This window comes from Zonotrichia albicollis, chromosome 2, assembly GCF_047830755.1.
Source record: "Zonotrichia albicollis isolate bZonAlb1 chromosome 2, bZonAlb1.hap1, whole genome shotgun sequence".
Lineage (NCBI taxonomy): Eukaryota > Metazoa > Chordata > Aves > Passeriformes > Passerellidae > Zonotrichia > Zonotrichia albicollis.
Window position 1 is genome coordinate 98,368,479 of NC_133820.1, and position 17,798 is coordinate 98,386,276.

A 17,798-nucleotide genomic window follows, 5' to 3' on the forward strand; every position below is an offset into this window, starting at 1 on the left:
CTGAGGAAATGTCTCTGCACTCACATAATTGTATGTAGTAAAGCAATGCAGTATGCAAATTCAATATCACCTACAAGCGTGCTCATACATTTCCACTATTGCCCTGGACACTGATTTGTATGCCAGCTCCCTGAATAATTTCTGCATTTCAAATGTCCTCCCTCGTGGACCTTTTGGCACCTTCCTCAACACTGGAAGATGTCTCTCCCAAGTAGCCCAACCAATTTCAGGCTGGATCAGGCAAACCAACGAACGAAGCAGCACCTTGCCATCTTGAACTTCTCTTGGGTCTTGCAGAGGAGCCAGACACTCCATGCGGAAGGCAGGAGCCATAGTTACAGATTCCACTTATTTGGGAGCAAGCAGGACCAGGTGTCCTAGCATCACTGATAATTCTAGATAAATACTAAAGGTAAAGAGATAATGATTGTATTTTATTAAAGTACAAGATTAACATAATACTTACTACCTTTAGAAAAATGTGGCCAGAAACAACAAGAATGAACTCTTGCACCTATCTGTCTTTTAGTTCAGTTTTACAAAGTTCCCTGTCTGCCTCCTCCAGCTGAAAAGCTATCTGAACCTGCACAAAGGTCTCCCAGATGAGACCCAGTCCTTGGACAACACCATGTTCCTACTGCTTTTGCTGAAGAGGCTCCTGGCCCAGAGGTATGCTGCACATTTGCACAACCATTTTTCCGTGTTCCTGCAGATTCACATCTTCTCTCTCTCCCTCCCCTCTATGACTGTCATTAATTCATAAACTTGATATTCAACAAGAATAGAAATTTTCACACTTTCTTCAAGGGATTCTCTGCCTGCCTCTGTAACTTTCAAAATGCTGGCATTTATTGGGAATAGCTGAAAAAAAAAACAACCCCCACTCGAAAATTTTTAAAAATTATGAACCACAGATTATAAACCACTCTACTTAACCACAAACCCAGCAATGACATACCACAAAGGAAATGTTCCTCACAGGCTAGTGGGGAAAGGTTAAAACCTTTCAAGTGAGTCCTTCATATTTTGAAAATTGTAATTTATACATTTAAACAAGCAAACAAACTTCATGTAAGAACAGAAAGGAGAACAACGTGAACAGATCTTCAGAGTCTTGATCTTGGTGGGGAGGTGTTTTGGATAAGTGATCCACACTTCATGGAGTGGCACCTGTACAGAACTGGAGGCAGTTGTGGCAGGTAGAGCTCAAAGGATTGCAACATTACAGCAGACTGATCTTGAGCTTGGGATTTACAGGTCATAAGGAAAGGAAATCTATGGAATCACCACATATAGAAAGAAAAGACCAGCTGAAGAAATGACAAGAAGAGCCATGTCCAGGAAAAAAAAAAAAAAAGAACTGTTGTTTTGGAACAACTTCTGTGGATGAAGCCAGTTCTTAGGAATGAGTTATTCATGACTGCTCAGGAAGTAGACAAAGTTTTCTCTAGGACTGGATGGGGTATCCCCTATCTGCACTACAGTGAACATTGCTCTTAAGTGAACTGTCAGTTATGAATGATAATGACTCTGTTTAGGAGCAATTGAAATTTGTTTTTTGTTGAGCACCTGCCACAACTGACTCCCCCAGATTGCCTATTGGCCCACCAATATCTGGAAAAATAATAATACATGTTTCGTTGTCTGACAGATTTTAATTTCTGTTTATTCAATCAGAGACCCACCAGGTCCAACAAGACTTTTTTCATCCAGACAATGCTGAAATCTAAGTACAATATTTTAGTTACTCATCAGGAAATCAGTATTAATACTGCAAATTGAAAATGCTAATAAAATTTATGAAGGCGGCATAAAAAAGCATTCATAAAAAATTTCACTGGCGAACAATTTGTTCTTTACTCAGTTCCTTTTTAATATTAATAAAGCAGGACCTTCCAAGGCTCATCTGGATGAGAATCTAGCAGCATAAGGAAGCAGAACATAACTCAAGCAAAATTTACCTTCTCCCTCAAACAATGTTCTAGAAAGAGATTTACATGAGTTAGGATTGGATCTGTGCACAGGGATGGATGTTAACAGCAGTGACAACCAATGACTCTACTCCACAGACAGTAGGCCAAATTTTCCATTAAATTCAGGTATTAGAGAACTGAAAGAATATATATTTTAAGGAAATGTCATAAAATATCTCTTTAAAAACACAAGTTTCAAGTGACTAGCTGATATGATGGCATACATGTTTCATTTCTTGTAACTCTATTTTAGTGAATAAAGTAATAGGGCACTTTTAAAAATGAACAGCATTTAATTGCAGGAATAACTGTGCATGCTTTGTTTCTGTCTTGGAAGAAAGTCTAGCTATCACCTGGCTGATGAAAAAGGATGTGTGTAGCCCTATCATAAGCTAATGCTTCCATAAATCTCTGTACTCACTTTTTTGAATTTTAAATATAACTTTTCATGAGCAAGTTGGATGCTAAACAAAATAAAAATGGTTTCTCTGCCTTCAGTAATGTTGATACTAGAAATTTTCTCATAAACCTGAAGCCCTGAAAAACTTATATGGCAAAGAAAGTGGAAAGGAAGATGCTTTCTGTTTCCCTTAATGACTGAATGTTATTTATTCTGGGTACTCTAGAAAAGAAAATAAACAAGTTTCTGCATTCAAAATACAGTACATTTACATAAAAAGACAATCATTAAGCATAGTATAGAGCTTCACTTGAGGGGAATAAAAGTCCTTTCCAAATGCTGACATGAATATTTATCTTTGCAGCATTGATCAGGGCAAATCACAGCAGCCAGCCTAGCACTGAACACTCTTGGATTTACTTGGGCTTCTGAAAAGATGCATGAGCTTACCGCTTCATCAGCCATGGCTTCCAGCAGAGCTTCAGCAGAGCTGCTGTGGCTGACAGCTGTCATACGCTCCAGCCTCCAGAGCCATCGAACTGCAGACTTTACAGCACGCTCAGACACAGGAGTGCATTTCTGCTGCCACTTCGTGAGATCCTGAGCAGCCCTGAAAATGAGATTAACTATAAATCAGAAAGAGTGAGAATCATGCTGGCAGAACAAGAGAGTGGAGCTCTGCTATTGTTACAATTCTTTTATATTCTTAAATAAGAATTACAGTATACTACAGATACTAAATCTAGACTTGCAATAAAGGAAGCAGAGAAAAAATGAAACCATTAGAAAAATACTGTACTTTTACAAGGTGGTTTTTTGACACAACTGTTTCCAAAGTAGGATCAGAGGAGATAAAATCTTTTTAAAAGTGTTCCTGATTCATAATTCTTCTTATCATAAAATCTCAATCAGCTTTTTAAAGTATGGGCATGAAAAAGAAAAGTTTATTCCACAGGGCATGCAAAAGAAAAGTGTATTCCACAGGTCTTGTTCCACAACTTGCTCCACGATCTTGGTGTCTGAGCACTTTTTTTGGTAGTACAGCTGATCTTTACCTAGCCACCAAAAATAAAATTTATGATGCTAGGCTTTTTGGTATTTTAATTGACAAAAAACTGTAGTCTTAATGGATGAACAGAAGTACAAAGACAAGCAGCACTTTTGCCTGTGCACTTGTACATAAAAAGGCAGAAAGGAACTATAAAATCAACCGGTCCCAGTATCTGTGATATTCCATCAAGAACTATTTTGAAGAGTTTCCTGCAAATCTAAAAGGCAAATATATTATCCAAGATTCTTTTAAAGTAGTAATTTATATACTATATTGTCTTTTGTTTCCATCCTGCAAAAACAAACAAATTGATGAACATAATTATTGTTTCAATTTTGACTTGGCTTTGCAGTTCATTTTTAAAGAAAAAGTTTTCTGTTCTCAAAAACTATGGAACCTATCTGCTTTGGAAAATATCTTCTTTGGAAAATATCTACTTTTCCAACAGGTTGCCCCGAGAAGCTGTGAATTCCCCATCCCTGGAAGTGTTCAAAGCCAGGCTGGACTGGGCTTTGAGGAACTGGTTCTAGTGGAAGATGTCCCTACCCATGGCAGGGGGCTTGGAACTAGATGGTCTATAATGTCCCTTCCACCCCAAACCTTTCTGGGATTTTATTATTCTCCTTTTCAAATCTCAGTAGTATCACAATCTAGAGAATTAAGATAGGGCACCTGAATCAAACCTGTGCCTGGGTAAAATAACATTAAGAATCACCATGTAACTGCAAGTTAACATTGTGGAGCCAATTTTAAAATTATATTACCTAATTTGTGCATCATTTTTTTCCACTCATCTATCCAAACCAAACATTCAAACTCTCATGCATGCATGAGAATTTTTGTAGATAGGTAAAATACGAATAGCTACTTCTATTCTTCTAACTAAATGCAAATTAATTTATTCCTCTTAGGGAACAAGCGCTTGGAAATCTTCTTTTGTTATGGAAATCTACTATTGTTTCCTAGTGCTGCTACTGATTTCTGTGACCATGGAAATCTACAGAAACACAAACGGCTATGCCTGTGCCTATGGCTCTTGGAGGAGTGCACATTTAGCTGCAAGGCAGAAACCTGTAATGTCTAAAGACACAAGAATGCAATAGGTGGTCAGATAGCACCTCACTGTTTTACTATTTTACTAATACTGCAACATCTGAAGGGCATTACTGCTTTTGCAAATCCATCTGATTTTGCAGATGTGCCAATATGTGTGTTGTTACCCTTTATCTGTTCTTCAGGGTAACAGCAGCCTTCTGTTACACTGAAGTGGCAAGTTCAACATGGCTATGGGCGAAAATTGGTGGGAAATCTACAGATATTAGCATGACATGAACCATGACAATTTCCAGTATAGAAAGTCCCTTATCCAAACATGTATAACACGCAACTCCTTTTTATTCTACAGCAATGGGCTGACTTGGACTTCTTTGTCCACCCTGAGGAGACCTGATTGTGGCCTTTCAGTACTTGAAGGGACTTAAAAGAAAAATGGGGAGTCTATTAATAGGGCCTGTAGCAATATGACAAGAGATGATAGTTTTAAACTAAAAGAATCTATATTCAGACTAGACAAAATGAAGAAAATGAATTTTTACAATGAGGGTACTCAAACACATGAGCAGGTTGCCCAGAGAGGTGGGAGATGCCTCATCCTTGGAAACATTCAAGGTGCAGTTGAATGTGGCTGTGAGCAACTTGGTGTGGTGGAAGGTGTCCCTGCCCATTTGCAGGGGTGTTGGATGAGATCACCTTTAAAAGTGCCTTCCAACCCAAACCATTCTTGATTCGGATTCTTTCTGCTTACCGAATGAGGTTGAATCTGGAAATTTGTATCACCTGTTCCACAAGCACCATAGAAAGTGCATCCCGACATAGATCAAATTCAGTTGGAGCTGCAGTGCCAAAATCCAGCACAATGACAATGCACTGTTCTTGAATCACTCCAAATATCTGCCGGCTCTCACTGGTTAACCATTCCATTCGCTGCTCATACAGCTCAATAGCTCCAATTAGACAATCCACAAAATGAAGAATCAGTTCTTTTTTGGCTGTCAGCTTTATTCAAATAAGGGAGAGAAGGAAATTGAACATCAAAACAAATAATACAAATGCAGCCCCAAGCTTAGCACAGCTGCATAGCTAGTTTGTAAGTGTCAGATATGCCAGCTAAGGTGGCAGTAAAAAAAACCCATTTTCCCTCCACTGTTTCAAGAGCAAATACTTGACAAATGCATCTAAGCTATAAAGAAAAGGCATTGCATTTTGTCCTAATTGCTTTTCATAATCTTTTTATGTGAGCATGGGACAGTGCCAGTGGGTTGTCTGACTTGTCTGTCTCAAAACTGGAGCAATTAGAATGAGCTGAACACAGGCTAAGATGTAGAAAGGGCTGCAGAGCAGATGGGGGAACAAACAAGGACACAGAAACTTTGTACCTTCTCAGACTAGAACTTTGACTGGCTTTTAAAAAAATTTTTCCAGCAATACAAGGCAGCATAAGGTTTGGTTCTAGGGCACTTCAATCTCCACTTTGTCTTCAGCATATGAAAGGAAAATGTAAAAAGTTTCTTATTTGTACTATTATTCAACTAACAATGCCCAGCATTACAGATTAACTATTTGTGGGTAGGTGCTTAGGCAAATTTAGTTCAACTAACTGCAATCAACAACTAAAACTTCCCATATCTTTTCAGTAAAGTCAAGTCTAGATTCAGTATTAAAATTAAAACCAGCACATCCTCCCTATGAATAAGTGTATACACATTCACCATAGCCTGTGAGTCTAAAAATGCACCACAGATTTCCCCAATATCTCTGGCCCATGTGAGCTGATTTACTTGTTGCCTTCTACCTCTAACTTTTTTCCAGGACTAAGTACAAAACCTTGGAAATACAAATGTTTTTAAACAAGAACATTTCTCAGAGAGAAGACATTTTGTGTGTCAGTCTGCACATTTCTTCCTCTCATTTGTATTTTTCTGTGTTCTTTAATATCAACTCAGGCCCTGTAATGTGCCTCCCAGATACAGAGTCTCAGGCACTCTGCCAAAGGAATGTCGGCCTGGGAAGGAGCACTTAGAAATCCAGTTTCCTCCTATGACAGTCAGATTCATACAAAGTTTATTGCACTACACCAACCAAACTCCATCTTAAATAAAGCGGTTTTCTTAGAATATTCCCTCATGTGTAGTAAGCAAGTGCAGATTTCCATTTCTCTGAGGGCCAGCAAACTTCTGACTGTCCTGCCTAATTTTATTCATTCAGTTTGTATCCATTTATTTTTGGACTAGCATGCCTAGCAGAGAAAAGTACAGCTTCTCCCTATCCCTGTAACTTGCCTTTCTGTAGCATTCAAGGGCAATAATACCACTCTTCTTCTGTCTTCTTTCAGGCTTACATTTCAGCATCAACCAAGCCCTCTTGTAAGATCATCACTCCACTGCAGTTCATCCTACCAGCTCTTCTCAGAACCTACTCTGTTTCAAATGGCTTCCTCTAAGCCTGTACTAACTGTATACAATATGCACTCAACATCCTAAAGGAGATCTGACCAGATTTTATATAGTAGCAAAAATGTCTTTCCTGCTACTCACATGTCCTAAGATTAAAAGACATTACATAGATATTTCATACTGAATTAATGGGACTAAAATGAGGGGAAAAGGCTCCCTGAAATGGTTTTTTACCCATTTTTAAGCATTGTGACATCAGAAGTGACTCTAGTCATCAGAAAAATGACAAGCCATTTGCTTTTGTAAAATTTTTTATAAATTAACTCTCTCCCTTCCACACTCACAGGCACATCTCTTCAATCAGAATCCATTCTCTTAACAATGGGGTTGCCAGCAGCTGTTGCTAAGACATTCCTTAGAACATGAGCCTGGGCAGAGATCCAGCTAGCTGTCTCTGTAGAATAGACTGAGCCTTTTGTGACCTGCTGGCACTAAGCAAAGCACTGCTTTGCATTGGCAATGACAGTGCATTATGTCTTCTTATTTCAGTGTCCCCATTTGTTTTATTGATTACAATTTTATTTTTTTAACTGGTTCTGAGCATCTTCTCTTTAAGGGTTCCCTTTTTCAAGACAGGGTAGATGTTGCTTAGAAACTGCAATCATGTCTGGAGAAGATTTACTGGAATGCTGCACCAAGGCAAGAGACTAAGACTTAGAAAGGAAAAAAGATATCTAATTTTTCTACCACTGATAGTTATCACAAACAGATTGACAAAACAGAAGAAAAAATTATCAGAAGATAAAGTTCTCACAAAGAACAAAAGCATTTTTTGTCATAGGAAAGCATTTTAGTCTCATCCTTCTGCTACAGTGATAACCTCTAAGTGCATAGGGAAGGTAACACAAGCCAGCCACACTTACATTATACACGCTGCCATCTTGTGCTCTCTTGTACTGAGGAAACAGACCATCTGCATATCGAGAAGCCACAGGTTTCCCCAAGGTGGTCACATAATCTACAGTAAAATTTACAAAATATCAAGTTGCTAATCTTCAGAACTACTTCAAAAAGGTATTTTCCAGGCTGACGTGTACGTCATCCATGTGTGAGGCACTTGCATCAGTATTGAGCTCTTGACATTAAGAAACTTGAGAGAAATTCTAATTCTGCTTTTGTTTTATTTTCTGATTATATCTATGATGGGGCCCTGAGGCTTTCAACCTCTGGCTGCATCTCCTGCTGTCCTTGGCTGCATTCCCTGGCTGGACCCTAGGCTTGGTTAATTACCTCGCCCTGCTGCAGGACTGTATCCTGTTCAGTGAGGGCACTACCTGGGCTGCAGTCCCTTTTGGCTCCTGGTTCATTTTCCTCCCATACAGCAGCCCTGCTTTTGCTGCTTCCTCCCAGTTTAGTCAGAAGTGAGGAAAAAACTCACATCTAATTACTTACAGGCCAAAAAGCTACGCAGGACTTTAATTATTGTGAGGTTTGGGCAATCCACAACAGGACTGCAAATATTTGTCTGTCAAACCAAATACAAAATCTGGTACAGATAATGCTGTTCTCTTACACAACTTAATGGGTGCAGAAGTGAGTGCATCTAAGGAAAAGGGTGCACTCTGCACTTTCACTAGCTAGAAATCTTCTCCGGGATCTCCACTGATAGGAAAACATTAGGGGTGGGAATAGTTAACGTCATAAAGCAGCTATCTGTACACCATGCTGCCCTGCCAAGCTAGTACATTCTGCTCCTAACACTGTAACAACTTTAACCCTGCTTAACAGCTTCTTCTTCATCTGCAGCATACAAGATATCAGGAATTGCACTGGTGATCTTTGAATGCCCCATGGACACAAGCCAGCCAAAACCTTAAATTATGCAACCTAGAACTATGGCAATACATTACAATTCCTACTTCTCAGGCAGCAAGCTGTTCAAAGAAAAGAATATATTACCATGCTCTGCAAAGCACCATTATGGCAGTGGTTAATAATTATTAGCAAACTCTTCCCCTCCAGCTGTCAGATAACTGCAAAGGAACATTTCTCTATAGTCTGACTTTGCATGAAAAGCAGACTGAATTCTAATTAAATTTCACTTTTTCCTTAAAGCTGGATACCCAGAAATAATATCCTATTCCCAAGCACGTTTACTAACCCTGATGATCAATAGTAGATCACAGATTATGGCATGGCATACATTATGTTTGCCATCTAAAAGGAGACAGAGATCTTATCGCGTGTTATTTGCAAGAAAAAGATTAACAGTCTCAGCAGCACTAGCTATTTCTGAGCAACAGCTATATTGGTGAGGATGTGAACTGCAGCCTAGGGTAAAGAAAGAACTTACAGTTGGGTAAGGAAAGCCATTCTCAGATCCTAAGTCCTTCTCACATTAAAAGGAGAAGGAGTTTCTCAGTTCTTTGAACTGGCAATGTCAGCAACTGCGGATACAGCTTCCATTTCTGCCATTATCATAAGAGAGAATGTGAAAATCTCCACTGCATACATTGGGGTGCAGAATCAGTGTGACGCTCTAGACTATTCAAAGTTGGGGGATTTATTATCCTGTTATTGATATGTCTTTTACCTTTCCTGTGCTGGAATCCAATCTGGGATAAAATCTGGGACAGGGACAATTTGTTTCTTTTGAGACCATAACGCTGAAGCCATTCAGAAGAAGAAACAAGGGACTGTACATCTGCTCTCCACTGACCAACTTCCAGACTCTTTTTCTTCTCTTTTGATTTCTTCTTGTGGACCTTGTGGAAATCTTCAGGGTCTTGCCTGTGCTTTGAATCAAAGGCAACTGCTGTAAAGAGAAATGAGGGAAACACTACATTTATATTGTAACCAAACTATTTCAAAACCAAATGAGATTAATTTCTCCTTTCTTTACCTGTATTCCATGGTACTGTATATATGTATAGCTTACCTCTTGTTTTCTTTTTTTAATACTGAATAATGTCCTTAATCTGGAAAGCTGCTCTCAGTCCTACACATCCAGTTGCTGTTACATCTTTCTATTCATCCATATACATTCACTTTCAATTTATTAAAGTAAATGTCTCTTCTATGTTGAAATTCAAGCCCTGAAATATAAGTCCAGTTTGCCAAATGGCACTTCTTCCAACTCCTAAGACATCTCTCCTAAGTCTTGGAAATCAGAACACATAATAGGCATTCAAAGATTCAGACCATTACTACATACACAGTAGAAGCATTATGCAATGAACAAGTATTTCCTAAAAATTTTACGTTGAACTCCTCCCATAAGCAATAGCATTGTCCCCAGAAGAACCTGACTTTATTGCAAGGCTGGTGAGATTCCCTCTGGTCAAATCACTTGCCTCAAGTTCAAATGATGGTTCTGTCAGTTTCTGCTCTGGGCTGTGATGGATCATGTGCATGCACAGAAATCATGGACATGAAGGTCCAGGTTCCTTTTAACTTCTACAGGACATGGGACACACCTGAGCATGGCAGTATGGTTTGCTAGGCTAGCTCTACTTGCATTTGGCAGCAGCAGCAGCTCAGACCCCAGAGTGCTGAGGCAGAAATGGAAGCAATGACAAACAATAATGCCTCTGTTCTTCAGCACAGAGGTTCTAGGAGGACTTTGTATTTCCTGTTCATTCCCAAAATACTCTGCATGAGCTAAGCTGTCTCTAGTTGATTAAATGTCCTTGTGTATCTAAGTTTATTTTCTGTGGTCTTTGGAAATTTCTGTACATTTTCTCCAGTACCAGCATAATCTGGTGTGTCCCAGTCGTCCATTGCCCATATACCATAAACTGCTTGTAAATGTACTGCATACATTGAACTGACCCAAAATACAAAGAAAGGTACCTCTGTCTCTAATGCCTCCAAAATAATCTTCAGTCTTGTATGGAATATTATTAGAACTCCCTGCTAAATTCAAGTATTATAACAACCAACCTGGTTCGAAAAGTTCATTAGATAGACAGTTCCACATTTAACACTACATAAAGGAAATAAGACTCTTATCTTCAGAAATCATCCTTCAGAGACAGAGGGCTTCCATGAAGTGTAGACTGACATGAGTTCTTTCACAGCCATCAGTCCTACAAGCAGGATGCTGGGCTGGCATGCCTGTAGAGGCTGGCATTTTACCATCCCTCCTTTGCTCTGTGCAGAAGCAGCAGTGACAGATGTTAACTCTAGAGAGAGGCAGGTGTAGGTTTGCAGCTGCTCGAGCTTTGAATACAGTCAGGCATTGTTTATAGTCACTTCAACAGTCATTCCCAGTTTCCTTCCCCAAAAATACATAAAAGTCAGCACAGCACCCCACACACAGCCCAGGTGAGTGTGGCACAGCTTCAGAATGGCTTGTCTACAGCCAGCATGCACACCACAGTGCTCCAAAGGAAAACTGGAAGTTATCTAGGAGAACATGGAATCTATGCAAAAATAGTGATGAAATACTCACAGTCGCTCCAGGCAAGTCTCTTAGATGGATTAGCAGTCATGACAGAACTCTTGACTGGCAGCTCCTCTTTGCTTTATTCTGAAACCTTGGGGAATCACTGTTTTAAAAAATTAAAATATTGCCATGCACAGGTCAACATGAACTAGAGACCAGTTCCACATGCCCAGCTAATAATAAACCACAGAAGGATGAGATCAGGGTTTTCAACAAGCAAAAAAATAATGTAAAAATGATGTAAAAATGATAGCTACTCCCCTCCTCAAGAAAGGCTGATGTCAGATCTGACAGGGATCCACAAGCTCAAAAGCAGGAAATCAGGAAACTGGTAATATTTTTTCCCTTCCTTCACTCCAAATCATCATTAAAAAGAGCCAATATGCAAGAAAAATGAGTGTGGTGCTTTGGCATGCTGTCAGCCAGTGTATAATATTCTATTATTGCTTTGCAGTATGCCTTACCTTTGCTATAATCCAGTTGATGACTAAACCTGGAAGTATCTGAGATCCAGTTTTGTTTAGAGATTCATAACTTTACATATAAGACTACAAGCTGAGTCACAAAGAAAAGGAATTATGTGTGTGAATTCGGTATAAGGCCCAAGTGTGAATAAGACACAGCAGAGGAACAGAAGACAAAATGCTAGACAAAGCAAGGTAGCATACAGTGGCTGAGTGTATTGCTTTGAGACACTAGTGCTTTGGTTTTTCTTTAAGTAAGTAAAATGAATGAATAAGAGATATTTATGAATCACTAGCAGGCCAGCTGTCAGCCATTGTCATCAAGCAGTTTTTCCCACAGTTAAGCAAAACCAGGATAAATATTTAACCCAAAGTCTTAGTCTTCTCCCTCTTTCTTCATTGCAGAATGGAACATGCTATTTATTCCTCTTATATGGGTTTAAATACTCATGTGGAAACATATAACCCATTTCATTTCAGTACTCTCATGGTAATAGCTAAGACATATTCTAGCATGCATCAGAGAATGAATCCCAGGTGCTGACTCATTTTCCAGATGCCCAGAGATATGGCAACAGATTTTTCCCTGCCTCAGCCTCCAGCACCACCTCTAGTTGCTTGTGAACAACACCTGGATGTGAAATGTTAGCTCTGTACGAAAAGGAGCATTTGAAAACAGATGAAGCAACTTCCAATGGAAACACTGAGTTTTGCCTCAAATCTTGGAAACAGAGAGCTCAAAACCAATGGTAGCTGGGATGACCTTCAGCCCAAGATCTGAATCCAAACAGGTTATTTTCAAAAGGTGAACCAGAGTTCATCTGAGCACCTCTACCCTTTCTGCTCTGGCCAGTGCAAACAAACTGCTAAAGCCGTAACCCAGCACTGGCTTGGGGTGTGTAGCATATGTGGGTGGCAATGTTTGCTGAGGCCATTCTGCTGGGCTGTCCCTGACAGGCAGGAATGTCTTGGGAAAGCCCACACGCCTTACAGCCCAAGAAGCTGCCCTACACCACCTGAAGCACCAAAACCCAGAAAAAGGCAGTGCAGGGGGCTGAGCCTGGTGGCTGCCCACTGAGGAAATGGAATCATGAAATCACGAATGGGTCAGGTCAGAAGAGACCACAGTGGGTGATCTGGTCTAATTTCTGCTCAAGCAGGCAGAGCTTTCTGCCAGAGCACATGGTGCAGGATTGTGTCCAGGATGTTCTTGAACATCTCCAGGGAGGGAGACTCCACAACCTTTCTGGACAATTTGTTCCAGTGCTCAGTCACCCCCACAGCCAAGTTCTTCCTCTTATTCAGGTGGAACTTCTCGTGCATCAGTTTCTGCCCTTTGCCTCCTGTCCTAGTGATTAGCACCACTAAGAAGAACGCGGCTCCCTCCTCTTGGCACACACCCCCGTCCGCCCCCCTCCCTTTAGATGTTTATACACTGATGGGGTCCCTTTTCAAACAGGGCACAGGTGTCACAGCCGAACCACAGCGGGGCCTTGGAAGAGGGGAAGAGCGGGACAAGGGCCAAGATGAGCCCCGGCTACGTCGCCCACCGGCGCTGCGGCCTCTCAGAGGCCACCTGAGGCAACCGGCCGCGTCCCTGTATCACCGCATGGCAACGGGGAAGAGAAGCCGGGGCCTCCGGGGTGAAGGACCACGGCTCGGCGCCAGCCCTGCGCTAGCGCCGGGACCCGGCTGCCGCTGCTCTGCGGCGGGACCGGGGCGGCCGCCTGAGCCGCCTCCTCTCCTCCCCCAGCGCGGTGGCGCCCGCCCGGCCGCCCTCCGCCCTCACCTGCCTCCAGCCGCGGCCTCTCCGCACCGCCGCCTGCCCGGCCGCGCTCGGAGCCGGTGAGAGCCTGGAGACAGCGCGGTTGCTACGGCACGGCCGGGCCTCACCCCGCGCCGCAACCACCGAGCGGCGGGAGGGACGGCGCGAGGGCTGAGCTGCCTGAGGGCCGGCGGGACGGGCACGGGCATGATGGGCACGGGCATTGGCATGGACACGGGCATGATGGCCACGGGCACGGGCATTGGCATGATGGCGGCTCCGGGGCCACTGTCCCTGACCGTGCCACTGTCCCTGCCGTTGTCCTTGCCCCTGCTCCTGCCAGCGCCCCCACCCTGCCCCTTCCCCTGCCACTGCTGCCGCGGCGACACCGATGCGGAATAAATTCATCCTCAACAGGCGCCTGTACAACGCCGTGCATTCATTCCTTGGGGAGCCAGAAATACACGGGCCAACTTGGAGAGTTACAGAAATCTATATATAGAGCATTCGAGCCTTCTGGTCTCGTTAATTCTTAATTTAGGCTAAGCCGTTGACAATATTTATAACAAGAGCAGCCACGCATGTCCTTTCTTTAAGTCAGAGGAACTGGCTGGGGAGTTGCTGTGCTCACACAATCACAGAATCAGTCAAGTTGGAAGTGACTACAGTGGGTCATCTTGTCCAACCTCCTCAAGCAGGGTCAGCACATTGCAGAGGATTGTGTCCAGATGGTTCTGAGTATCTCCAGTGAGAGAGACTCCACAACCTTTCGGGACAATCTGTTCCAGTGCTCGGTCACCCCTGCAGTAAAGATCTTCCTCATATTCAGGTGGAACTTCCTGTGCATCAGTTTCTACCCCTTGCCTCTGTCCTGGCGACTGCCACCACTGAGAAGAGCCTGGCTCCTTCCTTTTGGCATCCCCCCTTTAGATAATTGCATGCACTAAGGAGGTCCCCTTTCAGTCATGTCTTTTCAAGGCTGAACAGGCCCAGCTCCTTCACCCTTCTGGAGAAAGCAAAATAAAAACTATTCTAAAATATGTGCACCATAAACCTGAACTTGGTATTAAAAAGCTCCTGTTGACCTAAGATAACCAGAACCCCAGGTGTTTAATTGCCGTATTTGGTCTGTAATTGTTTGTGAGATCAGTTTCCAGCTGAGAGACAGGCTGAGATTTGTGCTTTACCTGTTTTGCTCTGATTTACTATGCAATCAAAGAGTAATAAAAGATCTGTCACTTCATAGGATCAATGGAACAGCCTTACCCGCATATTGATGTTCAGATGGAAACACACACCCACAGGCCATCCAAAGCATTGGCTTCAACTCTCCAGGATTGGTAAACAGAGACAGGCAAGAGAAGTTCCTTATAAGGCATGTGGTTGGGATGGGAACATGACTTTCTGGAGCTCTAGTTTCTCATACTAGGAGTTAAAAGACTAGCCTAGGCATGGCAAATGATTTGGGCTTGCACAACTCTTCCCCTGAGGTATAGAAAAGGCATTTATTTCTCAGGCATGAAACAGTTTCCCATCATATCATTAAAAATAGTAGAACTGAATGTTCTCAGGATCCTTTCAGACACCATGACTGCCACAGCACAAGCTTCTGTAGAAACTCATATTTTTGGGGGAAGGCTTAAAAAATTTCTCTTGAAAGTGTAAGTGGAATGAATTTGTAAGTGGGTGCCCAAAAATCAAACTAGTCATTCTCTTGATTTGTTATGCTGCTTCCAGCGAATTTTTTAGCCATCACTCAGGTAATTTTTTATGCACTATACAGAAAAGCTCCATCCATTGTAATGCATAAATGTCTGTAAATGTAGTAATTACAAGTTTTTTTTAAAAGCGATCATATGTGCTGAAACTTTCCCTGCATAGAGTGTGCCAGAAACCTTCTCTTGAGGCTTGGCTGCACTAAACAAAATATGTTGCAAGAAAACATTCCTTTAAATGCTTTGAACTGTAGGGCTTATAGAACTGCCTGACAAGCCCAGGGGCAAAGGCTGACAAATGCAAAGCTACTCCTGGCTCCCACGGGCTTTGTAATCTACTGGCTGTTGTCTCTTAGGTGAAATTCTTAGGAAAATAAAATGCTCTCCGCATATCTCATAAACATTGTTCATGTGGAAGCCCTGTCTTGGCCATTGCCAGCTCTGTAACTTGTGAAAATGAGGAATGTATTCTCAGATGCTGCCTGCTCAATGAGGCAAGGCTGAATAATAAAGGAGGTGGGTGATCCAAGTAACTTGAAAGTGGGTATTGACTCCTTGTCCATTGGGATGATAAAATTAAATCTGGAGCCATTCTGTCATCTGACCTTTAGGCTGAATGACAAAGTGATTTTGATGGGTGGAAACGTTATGATGTCATTGTAACATGCATCCTGAGATTGCATGAGCAAGCATGGCTTTGTTCTGACTCGAGTACTTCACCTATCAGTAAATATATTTGATCAGTTTTTCTTATGGATAAAAATCAGAATTCTCAGCATTTTCTCTCTACTGGTGTTTAGAACAGGTAACTGTTGGCTTGTGATTTATGATTACTCCTTTTGAACTAAAATAAAGACATAATCCACTCTTCTCCTGTCTTTCATTTAAAAAAACCCTGACTCTTTAACATAGTATCTTATTTCTTTTAGATGACTAAAACCACATTTAACATAAACTTGCAAAATTTCTTTATCCATGAAAAGCAGTGTACATGAAGCATCTAATCTAACTGCTAATATATTAAGAGACTTTCTCTCATGGTGCACAGGATCAATAGGTAATGTCACTCATGGCACTGATGCTTATGGCTATGATAGTACAAAGAATGAAGCTTCACCAGGAAGTTTAATGCTGTCACACATCCTTCCCCAGAGTGTCATGCTTCCTGTTGACTCCCTTGCAGAGAGAAACGGGAATCATTTGCAAGGGGTAAGGAAAAGAACAAAAACAAGCTGGACTGAACCTGGGTTAATGCTGTCCTTACACATTGTTTACAGTGATTGTCTTAAAAAAACCCTGCATACACCTAAAAACAGTCAATCAGCACAGAATATATAAAGCATAAAAGTATCATCAAATAAGTAAAATACTCCTTTCAACTGTATGTGGTTCTGACCCCTCAAGTGCCTCCTAAAAACTTTCTAACAAAAAATTCTTCAGATTATTTGAGAAACAGAGGTAAATCAGCCATAGAAGAACTGCCCCTGTCTAACAAACTATAATAGCTGTAGGACTAAACTGTTAGTCATGGAGTGATAATGAAAAGCTGGGCATCACTTGTGAATGTCTAGTGCCCATGTTTAAAAAATCTAGTTTCAGGCCTTGAGGAAAGAGAGTTGCATTTCCAACAGAAGCCAGCAACTGGTTGTCCTCACCAGCCCACCAATGTTTTTGAGCTGTGCATGTCTCCTCTACTTAGTCATACATTGCTGCTTCCTGAATCTACCAGTGCAGTCTTGAAAGAAGCATAGTTGCTGAATATGCATATACCATTCTTCAGCTTTTCTAAAAATTTCTTCTTTTACTTTTTTTTGGACCTATACTTAACTAGAAGCGTTTCCAAACTGAAACTTTTCCATCCCTATGACTTTCTGTCTTCCAGTCACAACATGTAGTATGGCCAGGTATTAATGGAGGTGACCTTGTCACTGAAGAGGCAATGCTACTTCAAAAAATGCATAACAGATCAGCCAAAATTTAAAATTAAAAAATAATTAAAATATTGCAGGGCTCCATGACCTTTGTTATTAAGACAGGCACTGCAAATCAAGGTTTGCCACTCCCTGGTACCCACACAGTGTTTGTGTCTTCTGGAATGGAGGATGAAAGACACAAATACTGCTGATTCCTTATTGCCTTGGGGTGATATTGCCTTACCTAGATCACATGAATTTCTTTCCAGGTAGCCTGCTTGCACAAGCTCAAAAGCATGCTAGCAGGCACCATGCCAGTATTTGAGATACTGTACTGAAAGAAGAATGAGGCATTCAGCTAGAAGCTCTTGTTCTTCCCCAAGTCCATTGGCAGTCATGTTCCTCTTCCCTATTTTGGAAGTCACTCGTATTTACAGCTTGTCTTTGACCTGAGGGCTTCTTTTTAAGAAGACTGGAAAGAACTGATTTCTTCTTCCAGTAAGGAATTATCTCATAATTTGCCATGAAATTTTCATGTCTTCCCATAACAGGATGATTCTAATTAACATGTGTAAAAAGTCCCTGCCTACTTCTACTAACATCTGCCTGCTAATATCC

General features: G+C 41.4%; 1 protein-coding gene across 1 annotated transcript in view; it reads right to left on the reverse strand.

Moving 5' to 3' along the window:
• VWA3B (von Willebrand factor A domain containing 3B) overlaps window positions 1-13,877 on the reverse strand; it is a 62,051-nt gene extending 48,174 nt beyond the window's left edge. The window contains 6 exon segments of the mRNA XM_074535751.1: window positions 2,824-2,983; window positions 5,229-5,479; window positions 7,800-7,894; window positions 9,470-9,691; window positions 11,330-11,426; window positions 13,577-13,877. Coding sequence (XP_074391852.1) covers window positions 2,824-2,983; window positions 5,229-5,479; window positions 7,800-7,894; window positions 9,470-9,691; window positions 11,330-11,369 — 768 coding nt within the window. The 5' untranslated portion in view covers window positions 11,370-11,426; window positions 13,577-13,877.
• Between the last annotated feature and the right edge of the window lie 3,921 nt (window positions 13,878-17,798).